This window comes from Lynx rufus, unplaced genomic scaffold (genome assembly GCF_022079265.1).
Source record: "Lynx rufus isolate CCGP_SWC_20201006 ecotype Redwood Valley unplaced genomic scaffold, mLynRuf1.p SCAF_30, whole genome shotgun sequence".
Taxonomy (NCBI): Eukaryota; Metazoa; Chordata; class Mammalia; order Carnivora; family Felidae; genus Lynx; species Lynx rufus.
In genome coordinates this window covers 9,234,206-9,246,910 of record NW_025814846.1, presented here as the reverse complement: position 1 = coordinate 9,246,910, position 12,705 = coordinate 9,234,206, and the positions used below count along the sequence as shown (strand labels likewise).

The 12,705-nt window shown below is 43.8% G+C and overlaps 1 protein-coding gene across 1 annotated transcript; it reads right to left on the bottom strand.

Moving 5' to 3' along the window:
• Positions 1 to 1,203: 1,203 nt before the first annotated feature.
• On the bottom strand, positions 1,204 to 2,319 carry LOC124521569 (Y-box-binding protein 3-like). Its single transcript, XM_047092512.1, has one exon. The coding sequence runs from the start codon at positions 2,317 to 2,319 to the stop codon at positions 1,204 to 1,206; it is 1,116 nt and encodes a 371-aa protein (XP_046948468.1).
• Positions 2,320 to 12,705: the final 10,386 nt, after the last annotated feature.

The following is a 12,705-nucleotide window of genomic DNA, read 5'->3' as shown; positions in this document are numbered from 1 at the left end:
TTTACATTAAGTTGTACAATGGGATAATTTGATGCATGCATATATCGTGAAACATTTACAACAATAAGGTTAATTAACACGTTATTCACTTCACATAATTATCCTTTTGTTGCTGTCATGGTGAGAACATTAAAGCTCTACTCTCAGCAACTTTCAGGTATACAACACAGTACTGTTAACTATAGTCATCATGTTGTGCATTAGGTCCCCAGAACTTAGTCATCTTATAACTGAAAGAGTTTACCCTTTGACCAGTATCTTTCCATTTCCACCACACACCCCTAGCCCCTCGTGAAAATGGTATTAGATCGAATCCATTGAAAAATAGAGGCAAATTGTGCTTCCAGAGAGCCTTTTTTTTTTTTTTGGTGTTTTGTCCAGCTCTTTGAGTTTTGCGTCATAAAATAAACACTTAAGCAGTAAATGTGGGTAGTTGGGCCCACCCTCCAGATTTATTGCTCAAATGGCAGAGGAAGAGGATGTGATGGGGACACTTCTTCCCTGTCTGTGTATTCTAATCTTTTAGAACATCCTTGAGATGTTCAGCCCTCGCCTCCCACAAGTCCACAATTAGCCTTAAATTCATGACTTGTAAAAAGAACGAACAACAGGTATGATGTTTGCTAAAACTGGTTCCGAAAAAGCACTGAAAGGAGTGGTTCAATACAATTCTGTGCTGACGAGTGCTTTGTTTTGTTTTAAATCAGACAACAGCAATAACAGATAAAAGCAACATGAAATGATTTATTGAAAAAATGACCATTCAGGCAATATCACACAGCGATGTAAGATAATATTCAATATCAGATCATCTTTGTTTTTGTATTAAAAATAAAAGTAATTTTTGTTAGTCCATCAACTAATTCCCCTGGTGACACAGAATAATAGCTGTGGTCCTGGTCAGATCTTTTAAAAGAATAAATTCAGAGGTGTGTGCATGAGTATGACATGGTGTGTGTGTGTGTGTGTGTGTGTGTGTGTACAGAAATTACCAACACAGATGATAAAAGGGAATTCAGAAATATATAGATCTTGTAGTTTATCCTCAAACCTTGGGGAAGAGGCGTGTATTTTTCTCAGGGCACAAATCTAACAGTCAAGGTGGATGTTTGGGCTGTGTTGCTTTAAAGGACATCATCTCCTCAAGGGGGAATCCCCTGCAGCCCAGGCCAGGGAGTCCCCGGGGAGGGAGCCAGGCTGTTGTTACTTGGCCTGGGTGGCAGAGGGGACATCAGTGACCAAGGTGTCCTCCTCCTCAGCGGCGCTGTTCTTCTTGGCCACAGCAACCGAAGCAGGTGTTTCCGCAGGGCTCTTCCCGGTCTTGCCTTCTCCTCCCACGCTGACCTGGCCCTGGGCACCGGGCACCTGCTGCGGGCGGTGGCGTGGGTTGTTGGGGCGGCGGGATCCGTAGCGTGGTGGGGGCTTCTGCTTCGGCCCTCCGTCGTCACACCTGCTTTCCTTGTCTTCCGCCTCCAGCTCCTCAGAAATGCCTGCTGAGGGTCTTGGACCAGGAGTGGTGCCTCGAGCCCTAGGGCGACTCAGCAGGTAGCTGGGGCCGGGCCCCCGCCTAGGGGCGCACTCGGGCCTTGAGGCTGGGGCAGACACGGGCAGGTGGGCAGGCTGCAGGCCGCTGGTGGGAGCGAGGATCGAAGGGCCGCCAGACAGGGCCCAGGCCCTGCGGAAGGGCGGAAAGCGCTGCAGCCTTTGGTCTTGGGGTCCGCTGGGCAGGCGGCGCCTCTGGCCCTGGGCCTTGGTGAAGCCTTCGCCACTGGCCTCACCTTCGTCGACGTCGTCCTCAGCGCCCCTGGGACCGTGCAGGGGTGGCCCGCGGCGGCGGATGTAGAAGCCCCTGCAGAAGCGGGGGCGGTTGGCAGCATAGCGACTGCCCTGCACTGGGGCACCCGCTGGCCCGGTCACGTTAGCGGCCTCGGTGCCCCGCTCGCCCTGCACCACATCAAACTCAACCATCTCGCCGTCGCCCACGCTGCGTTGGTACTTGTGAGGGTTGTTCCGGGTGATGGCCGTCTGGTGAACGAACACATCTTCTTGGGTGTCATGCCTGCTGATGAAACCGTACCCGTTCTTCACGTTAAACCACTTGACGGAGCCTCGCACCCTCTTGGCGATGACCTTTTTGGGCACCTTTCCCTTGGCGCCTCCTGCCGCGGTGGTCTTGGGGATCGCGTCTCCGCCGAGGTTGCCAGCCACTGGGGCCTGGGGAAGATCTCCACCTCCCAAGGAAACCAGGAGTTTCTGCGCGGCTTGAGGGGGTACTGAGGCGGTCACCTCTGTGCGGGTGACCTCTCCCACCTCACTCATGAGGCCGTCCTTGCTCTCCTTTCTCTGAGAACTTGAGGGAAATCTGGTCCTCGGCGATTGGGGGTGGGGTGGGGAGGGGCTAGGTCTGGAGGCAGGAGCCTCACTTTGGAAGGGTCGGTCGGTCGGGGCCAAGGACTCTCTGGCTTCGCTCTGAGACTCTTGGAAAGGCCTACGTCGTCTCCTGGGGCAACAGGACGCGGACCAAACAGTGGCTGCCGCGGGCGGTGACGTCTCAATGGGGGTCACCCACTTAGGAGAAGGCGCTTGGGCTGGGGGGCGGGGCAGATGTGCTCTGCCTTGTGCTCCAGGTGCCTCTTGGTCCCTCATGGAGAGGGGGCTCATTTGAAGCTCTAGGCAGTGGTCTTCTTGAAGACCCTCTTGCTTGCTTGAGTGGATGTGAAGAGACGACCCACTTTCCATCTCTCTCCCTTGGTTGGAGATATTCCCAGCCTTCTTAAGGGCACTCTCCAAATACTCCCACAAAACCCTGGTCCTCTTCCAACCCCTTGTGTGCTCTATATGTGGGTGAGGCATTTTGTGTAAAGGTGAGACAAAATGGCAACCACATGAAATTAAGACCCAATCAAAGAAGCCCACTGTGGGTTGTTTCTTTTCTTTTCTTTTCTTTTCTTTTCTTTTCTTTTCTTTTCTTTTCTTTTCTTTTCTTTTCTTTCTTTGTTTTCCTGCGGAGAGATAGGGGAAGCCTGCCAGCGCTAGAATGCTAGTACTGAGAGGACACTAAACTAGTGCAGGTTTATCCAGACTAGTGTTAGGGTTGTAGAGTAGTGAAGGTGAGTGGGAACACTTTTGTTAACTAGAATATTCTGAAAACCCTGTTGAGCTCTGTGTTCTTGCCCACGTAAAGCAAATGGTCATGTGGAATAAAATAGAGCTGAGTGAATTTGCCCTTGTGTTTTAACTGCAGATCCAAACTTTCCCCCACCCTCAAATGGTTTATGGCTCTGTGATCTGTATCCTAAGTTGGAGTTCTGGTTTAATTATACAGGAACCCTAAGAATTCAGCCTAACTGCAGTGCTAATACTGTGGTAAGGTGCAACTAGCTGTCTGAAGTATAACCTTTCAGATGTGATGATAGAGCAGGCCAAAATAGTAGATAGCAACTGGTCAGAAAACTGTTTACATTCATTAATAAGAAAAATAAAAATAAGCCAAGTTGGCCTACCACTTTAGAGTTTACAGAAACCTCTCATGTGTTGTGCATTTGACCCCTGCAATAACCCACTCTATAAGGAAGTGGAGCAGTGTTGTTTTTACTTCAATTTGACGGATGAGGGAACCAGGGCCCAGAGATAGCAAGCTGCTTGCTTAAGTTCACATGTTTAGTATGGGGCAAACCCTAAAATCAGATGTCAGATAGATTTCATTCCAGGTCCGGGTCTTTTTCCACCACACCTCACTGGCCTTTGTGTACAGTTTTGTGACTTCCTTCAACTGATGTCAGAGAACAGGGACCTCTTTCAGAGAGGTCATACAACCCAGCAGAGAACCCAAGAAACACCTCTTGCACGGATGATCTGTCTCCCCTGGGTTGAGGCTTCCAGGCCTGGCCCTCTACAGGGGCAAAAATTGCCTTCATGTCAACTAAGAAGCACCCCCTGTCCCCACATGCAGTAACCTTCTGCCTGAAGCTGACTAGAAAACAAACCCTACTGCAGACTCAGGAGCCGTTTCTTCACCATGCTGGTGTAATATAAAGTGGAAGAAGGGGTCCTCATTTTAATTTTTCTATTTAAAAAACACTTCTTCAGGCATCATCTCTTGTGGTTTTTGCAACAAGCATGAGAGAGCAGCAGGCTACTGTCAGTATCCTCACGTGACCATGAGTAAATCAGGGCACCAGGGCACAAAACATCTACCTGACCTAACCAAGGCCACCCATGTAGTAAGTACAGAACCAGGATAATACCTTTGGGAATTCAGGCCCTCTGGTTCTTAGTCCACTGTGCACTCCATGGCTCCATGAGGCCAGTTCTATGATATTGCCAACATTTCTTCCTTTCATGTCCTGAGAGCTCTTCTTGCTCTTTCCCACATTTGCCATGCTCATTCCCATCTCTGTGCCCATGTTCACTTTTCTCCTCATTCTCCTAGGAATACCTTCTCTCCTCTCCTCTGTCTGTATAAATCCTATCTGCCCTCTGAGCCTCCACTTTGCAATCCTCTCCCACCCCCTTTCCAAATGCACCAGTCCACCTCAATATCGTTCTTGGAAACCTAGTTGCACTTACAGCCCAACGATTAATGGCTACTCTACTTCTTCCCTGATGCATAAGGCTTTATGTCTCACTATTATTCCCAACTAGATTCTAAGCTCACTAAATCTCACTAAAGAGTGAACACTTTAAATTTCTTCTCTGAGTACCATGGTGCCTGGAACAACACTGGCTGCCTAAAGGGCCACCTGAAATGTGTGCTTGTGGATTAAATGTATACCTTTCCCCTCCCCCCTGCCTCAAAGTGGTTACATCCTTGAATTCCTTACAGTCACTAGCACAGCGCCAGGCACAAAGATGCCAGTGAGATTCACTGGCTCGAACTGAGTATGCCCTCTTGAATCTCCTGTTGTTGTTATCATGATATACAGGATAGTGCCTTGGAGCCATCATGGAACTCTATTAAACTTTCCTGGTTTGTAGGTATTTTATGCAAGAATAAAGGTTTTGTAAAAAAAAACAAATTAATATGGTATGAATTAATTAATTCAACTTTAAGGTTTAATTTGCTGAGACCATTGTATTATTTTCATTGAAATCATCAGGTTCTATTTTTTTTAATTTTATTTTTTATTTTTTAAAATTTACATCCAAATTAGTTAGCATATAGTGAAACAATGATTTCAGGAGTAGATTCCTTGATGCCCCTTGCCCATTTAGCCCATCCCCCCTCCCACAACCCCTCCAGCAACCCTCAGTTTGTTCTCCATATTTATGAGTCTCTTCTGTTTTGTCCCCTCCCTGTTTTTATATTATTCTTGTTTCCCTTCCCTTATGTTCACCCGTTTTGTCTCTTAAAGTCCTCATATGAGTGAAGTCATGTGATTTTTGTCTTTCTCTGACTAATTTCACTTAGCATAATACCCTCCAGTTCCATCCACGTAGTTGCAAATGACAAGATTTCATTGTTTTTGATTGCCGAGTAATACTCCAATATATGTGTGTGTGTGTGTGTGTGTGTATCTATATCTATATCTATATCTATCTATATCTATATATCTATATCTATCTATCTATCTATCACCCCATCTTTATCCATTCATCCATTGGTGGACATTTGGGCTCTTTCCATACTTTGGCTATTGTTGATAGTGCTGCTAGAAACATGGGGGTGCATGTGTCCCTTCGAAACAGCACACCTGTCTCCCGTGGATAAATGCCTAGTAGTGCAATTGCTGGGTCATAGGGTAGTTCTATTTTTAGTTTTTTGAGGAACCTCCATACTGTTCTCCAGAGTGGCTGCACCAGCTTGAATTCCCAAGGTTCTATTTATTCTGCACCTCTCTCCACCCATCCTGTGAAGCATATAATTTAATTCCTATTATTAAAAAGCTGTCAATGAAATAGAGGGTAATTCAGGCTTAAGGTATACCATCTGATTCATTAACATTTAAGAGGCTTATCATCTAAAAATACAATCTTTTAAAAAAATAAAAATAAAAATCTTTGTTTGCTGTTTCAGCCACAAAATGGTGCTGAACCTGAGACAGCAGAGTCCATCCAGGCCCATTGTAAAAGGTGATAACATTATCTACTGTGAAGAATAAATAAGGTGGCAGCCTAAGGAGCGGAGGCTTAATAATAATGCCCCAGCCATTACTGGACTGACTCACTGGCACTTCCTGTTCAAAAGGTAAATGGGCTAAATGGAAAAGAGAACCCTATCCATCTTACTCCTTCCAGAACCACACCATCAACTCCACTGTCTCTTGAGTGCTGCTATCTGTCCAAGGCAACGTAAAGGTAATATAATACATCCAGAAATAATAAAAAGTAATCTAGAGTATGGCACTGAGAATGCCCACCCTTGCCCCACATCCTGCAAATGGTACATCACAGAAACCAAGGTGACTCCACAGATACTATGGATGTCAATAAGTGGTTTAAAATATGGGCAGTGTCGCAATTTTCAGTGCACTCTCAGCTGAGGTTTTGGGAACTAAAATCATTAGAAAGAGCCAGGAATCTTAAGTCAGAAGATCTGGGTTTGATTCCTGGGATGGCCAAATATTGACTGTTTAGCCTTGAGAAAATCACCTCAATTCTCTTAAATGCAGTCTTCTGGCATGTAAGAAGGAAATATAAATGCCTAAAATGTGAAAAAAAATATGTGTAAACCAACAGCTGTGAACATTTTGCCATGTGTTAAAAATAAAGGAAGAGAGAGTGAAAGAAGGACAGAAATGATAAAGCATAATGGTTAATTTTATGTGACCCAGTTTGGCTGGGTCATGGTGCCCAGATATGTGGTCAAACATTATTATGGATGGTTCTGTGAGAGTGTTTTTTGGATGAGAATAACTTTTAAATCCGTGAATTTTGAGCAAAGCAAATTGCCCTCTATAATGTGGGTGGGCCTCATCCAATCAGGTGAAGGCCTGAACAGAGCAAAAGACTGACCTCTCCTGAGCAAGAGGCAGTTCTGCAGCCGATGGCCTTTAGACTTGAGCTGCAACATTGGTTCTTATGTGGGTCTCTAGTTTGTCAGCCAATCCTGCAGGCTTTGGATTTACCAGTCTCCGTAATCACGAGCCAGTTCCTTGAAATAAATTTCTCTGTCTCTCTGTCTCTGTTTCTCTCTGTATCTCTGTCAGTCTGTCTGTCTGTCTCTACACACACACACACACACACACACACACACACTGCATCCTATTGGTTCTTTTTCTCTGCAGAACCCTGACTCATGCAGATTTTGATACCCGAACTGGCTCTAAAGAACAGAATCTCTCTCTCTCTCTCTTTCTCTTTTTCTAAAGAACAGAATGTTAAGGATGAGTTTTCTGAATTGGTTGTGGGGTTCTGGAGTTGGTTCTCTAATTTGATTATATTTAAAGACACTAATAACTCTATTTCCAATAGTAAAGAGCACACTCATAGTCTATGGCCTGATGTGGCAATAGAGATACACAAAATATCACTATTGCATACTCCTAATCAAATACTCATACAAGGCAGGGATCTGAGAGGGCATGTACATGATACGCTAAAATATTTTTTGTGAAACTAAGGAGTACAATGGGAATTGTTGGTTGTTCCTAATGTCACTGGACAAAGTGGGAAAAAGAAAAGAATGAGCTCAGAGATTCAAATTCCTCACTCAAACACTTCATAAATGACCTGAAAGCTTCTATGTCTGGCCTGAAAGTTTCTATATCTACCCTGAAAGAGACCCCTTATCTCCTGGAGCCACAGGGCTGAGATGAGAGTCTCATCCAATGGCTGAATTACAATGGAACTTGAATTCCAAACCTCACTGCACATCCACCATTAAAGTGTAGGCATCAATTGGGAAGCAATGGGATCCTAAAGATGGGATTGGGAACATGGGGGAAGACCAGTAATGAAACTGGGAACATTGAGTCCTTAACATCATGAGTCATCCTTACTAGTAGAAGCCGCCTCTTCATCCCCAGTGAGGAGAGATTAGCCCTGCATTGCCTGAAGAAAGTATAATGGAAAACATAATGCCTGAGGACGTTTCCTTGAAAGACACTGATGATGCCCCTGAGGACCCTCCCACCGACCACCTCTCTCTGCTTCTACATCTATAACAAGACTCAAGTCCCAACAGGCCCCTAAAGGTGAGGTAACACGTGTAGCCCATGAGAAGGTGTACTGCACTCCAAAAGAGCTACTAGATTTTTTCTAATTCATACAGACAGAAATAGGGAGACATGTGTGGGAATGGATATTAAGGATGTGGGGTAATGGTGTAAGGAACATATCCTTGGATTAGGGTGAATTTATTGACATGGGCCCACTAAGCAGAGATGCTTCATTTAATGTTGCAGCACAGAAAGTTAGAAAGGGCTCTGAAACTTTGGTTGGTTAACACGTGATCCAAAGTGTAGTCTGCAGTAAGTGAGCCAGAAATGCAAGCCCTGCCCTTGGTTTACTGTGGAAGAAAGGATTTAAAGTCTTAGGGATGTTTGAATGTTGGAGTAGATTTGTCATTTAAGACCTACTCACCTACCCTGGGAGGGTCTGCAGGGCACACCTTTCACCACGACTGTGAGAAATGCATTTTTGAGGGGAGCCCCAGCATCCTTGAAGAACTCCACCCCTGAAGAGCACACCTTCTCGTGGGTTACACTTTTTACCTCACCTTTAGGGGCCTGCTGGGACATCACTCTTATCTGTAGACCAGAACTTACAGTGAGAATCGCTGCTACTGAGTAGAGGAACCTAAAGGCAATGGGAGTAATTGTATTCCTGGGTGGCAAGGGCCAAGTGGCATCACTCAACCTCCAAAGGTAAGGTGGACATGGTTACCATAATGGACAGCATAGTCAAAGCAGGAATTAGAATAGTCTGGCTTCCAGGGGCCTATAGCATTGGCTAGTTGATCATGATGTTCCTAGAAGAGAAACATTTAGGAAGCCTACTAAATACTTACTTTGATCTGTATAGCCACAAAAATTCTAGGTCAAATGAACAAAAGTCTAACTTGGAAATAAAAATAGTCACATCCCCTCAACTAATTCCCAGACTTGAGCCAGTTTATAGACACAGAACCTCTTGAATATAGGGGAGGTCAGGTCCTCTTAAGAAAGGACTTTTGAAGACCCAGTTACTGCACCAGCTAGGTGGCGATACCTTGCAGGGCTGGGGCAAGGCTCTCCAGGAGGCTGTATATGCTCTGATTCACCATCCAACGTATGGTGCTATTTCTGCCATAGCCAGGGTTCACAGGTCCAAGAATCAAAGGGTGTAAATGGGAGTTGGACCACTCATTGTCACACCCTAGTGATCCACTAGCACAAAGTTGGCTTCCTGTCCCCATGACCTTATGCTCCACTGGCCTGGATAGAGGTCTTTGTTCCAAAGGGAGGAACACCTCCACCAAGAGACACAATAATGATTGCACTGAATTGGAAAATAAGACTGCCACCCAGCCACTTTAGGCTCTTCACGCCCCTCAATCAGCAGGCAAAGAAGGGAATTAGTGTGCTGACTGAAGTTATTGATCCTGACCACCAAGTGGAAATTGGACTGTCACTCCACAAGAGAGGCATGGAAGAGTATGTCTAGAATACAGGAGGCCCCTTAAGGCCTCCCTTAGTAATAACATGCCCTGTAATTAAGCTCAATGGAAAACTACAACAACCAAATTCAGGAAGGACTACTAATGGTCCAGGTCCTTCAGGAATGAAGGCCTGGGATACCCTACCAGATAAAGAACCATGGCCAGCTGAGGTGCTTGCTGAGGACAAAGGAAATGTGGAATGAGTAGTAAAAGGAGGTAGTTATGAATACCAGCTATGGCCACGTGACTAGTTACAGAAAGGGAAACATTAATTGTTATGAGTATTTCTTCCTTGTTTTGTTAGAAATATGTTCCTGCATTTATACCTGTCTAATAACTTTTTCTTCCTTCTGTTATCCTCTTATCTTATGACATAAGATACATTGAACTGATATATAATTTAAGCATTGTCAAATTTGCATCATAGTAGTTAAGTTAGAGGATATCAGAGAGAGAGAGTAAACATCTCTTAATGACTTTGCATCCTCTTGTGGTGAAAGGGATAGTGTGTTTTTGTTTGTACGCGGGATAATTGTATCATGATAGGTAGAAGTATGACCTTGTTACTGTCTTTATTTGAAGATTAAGTACAGTTTAAGGGGATGCATATGGGTACCAAGATGACCAGAGGTGGACTTGTGATGGTTAATTTTATGTGTCAACTTGGTTGGGCCACTGTGTCCACATATGTGGTCAAGCTTTGTTCTGGATGTTTCTATGAAGGTATTCTGAATGAGATTTAACATTTAAATAGGTGGACTTTGAGTGAATCATATTGTCCCCCTTAATACATATGGGTATCATGTAATTAGCTGAAGGCCTGAACAGACCTCCCCCTGATCAGGAGGGATTCTGCAGCATCAGCTCTCCCTTGGTCTCCAGCCTGACAGCCCACCCTACAGGTTTTGGACTTGCCAGCCTTCTGTTTTAACATGTACCCAGGATTAGCTTTAATCAGGTATGGTAAAATGACAGAAAGGGAGAGAACTGCCTTTGAAAGAAGAGTTTATTACTCCTAGTCCCTCAGAGGATGGAAGGCATGGCACACCACACAGGGCCACATGAGGTCACTCACAGGGAGAAGCAGAGAGGAACTTGGGCAGTGGCCTTTATTACGGTGTTTACATACATTTTCTTAAATGTCTCACAAATATAGAAGCATATATAAAACTAATTTATTTTCTCATTTGTACATTAATATGGCAGAATGTGTGATCACTGCCCTCCTTAAGGACTAGGATCTTGCCAGCAACTTGGAGGCACTCCATGTAATCCTATTTATTGCCTTTTCCTTACACACACACACACACACACACACACCCCAAGGGGTACATTTCGATGTGACATTTCCATGTGATGAATTTCCTGCTCCTTCTCCTTTATCACTCTTTCCAGTCCCCAGGCGGCCACTGATCTGCTTTTTGTGAATATACATTAGTTTGCATTTTCTGGAATTTTAAATAAATTGAATAATAATGTATATACTCATTTTTTTTTCTGGCTTCTTACACTCACCATGTTGAAATCCATTGGTGTTGTAGTGTGTATCAATAGTTAATTTCCTTTTATTGCTAGGGGCATTCCATTATATGGAAATACTTTTCTTTTTTTTTTAATTTCCATCAATTCATGTGTTGATGGACATTAGGAATGTTTCATGGTTTTTTTTTTTTTTTCCAAATAAAGCTGCTCTGGACACTCATATACATATGCTTTCCTTTCACATGGGCAATTTCTTAGGTCTAGAATGACCAGATCATATGACAAGTGTAGGTGTAATATTTTAAGAAACTGCCTGTCTGAACGTTTGTGTCCCCCCGATAGTCACATGTTGAAATCCTAATGCCCAAGGTGATGGTATTTGGGGGGGGGCACTTTTAGGTGGTAACTCGGTCATGATGGTAGAGCCCTCAAAAATGGCACTAATGTCCTTGTCAAAGAGGCTCCAGAGAACTAGCTCACCCCTTTCACCAAGTGAGAATACAGTGAGAAGGCACCCGGCACAAACCAGGAAGAAGGCTCTTGCCAAAAGGTGACCATGCTGGCTCCTTGATGTTGGACAGCCTAGCCTTCAGAACTGTAACAACTGCATTCCTGTCGCCTATAAGCCACTCAGTCTGTGGTTTTTTGTTGCGGCAGCTTAAATTGATTAAAACACTGCCAAGCACGTTTTCCAATGTAGTTGTAACATTTTACATTTTATGCCAGTGGTGTATTCAAGTTCTACATCCCTACCGGCACTTGATAAAATCAGCACATTTAACTATAGCCATTCTAATTGGTGTGTACTGGTATATCGTGTGTGTGTGTGTGTGTGTGTGTGTGTGTGTGCATAGGTTTTTAAGTTTTAGTTTTACAAATTATCACACTGTAAAATTTGTTTTATTTTCCCTTTGGCTTATGAATTTTAACAAATGTATAGATTAGTGTAACCATCACCACAACGAGGATACACAACTATTCCATCACCACCACCTTGGGCCCAACCCCCAGCAACCACTGATGTATTCTCCATTAGTATAATTTTGTCACTTTGAGAATGATATACGTGTGTGTGTGTGTGTGTGTGTGTGTGTGTGTGTGGTTTTAGTCATCCAACTAGGTGTGGGTTGGCTAATTTTGTTTGCATGTTCTTAATAGTTAATGATGTTGAACACTGTTCATGTGCTTATGTGCCATCCTTATATCATCTTGGTTGAAGTTACCGTGTCTGTTGCTCGCTTTACAGCAGACTAGGTTGTTTGTTTACTTATTGAGGAGGTTTGAGATTCCCTTACATATTCTGTATACAAATCCTGTTTCAGATATTTGGTTTGCAAATATTTTCTTCTAGGCTGAAGCTTATTCTTTCCTGCTTTAATAGAGTCTTAAGTAGAACAAAAGTTTTCAATCTCAAAGTTGCCCAATTTCTCAATGATTTCATTTACACATCATTATTTTGATACCACATCTAAGAAGTCCTTGCCTAATCCTAATTTATTATGGTTTATTCTGTTTTATTCTAAAAGTTTCATAGTTCTACGTTTATAACTTTGATACACTTTGAGTTCATTTCTGCATGTCAGATTCATGTGAGGTTCATTTTTTGCATAAAATTGGGCGTTTCTAGGGTATAGAAGTAAGTT

Excerpts from the sequence above, each read along its gene's own strand:
- LOC124521569 (XM_047092512.1), bottom strand. The coding sequence starts at position 2,319 with ATGAGTGAGGTGGGAGAGGTCACCCGCACAGAGGTGACCGCCTCAGTA.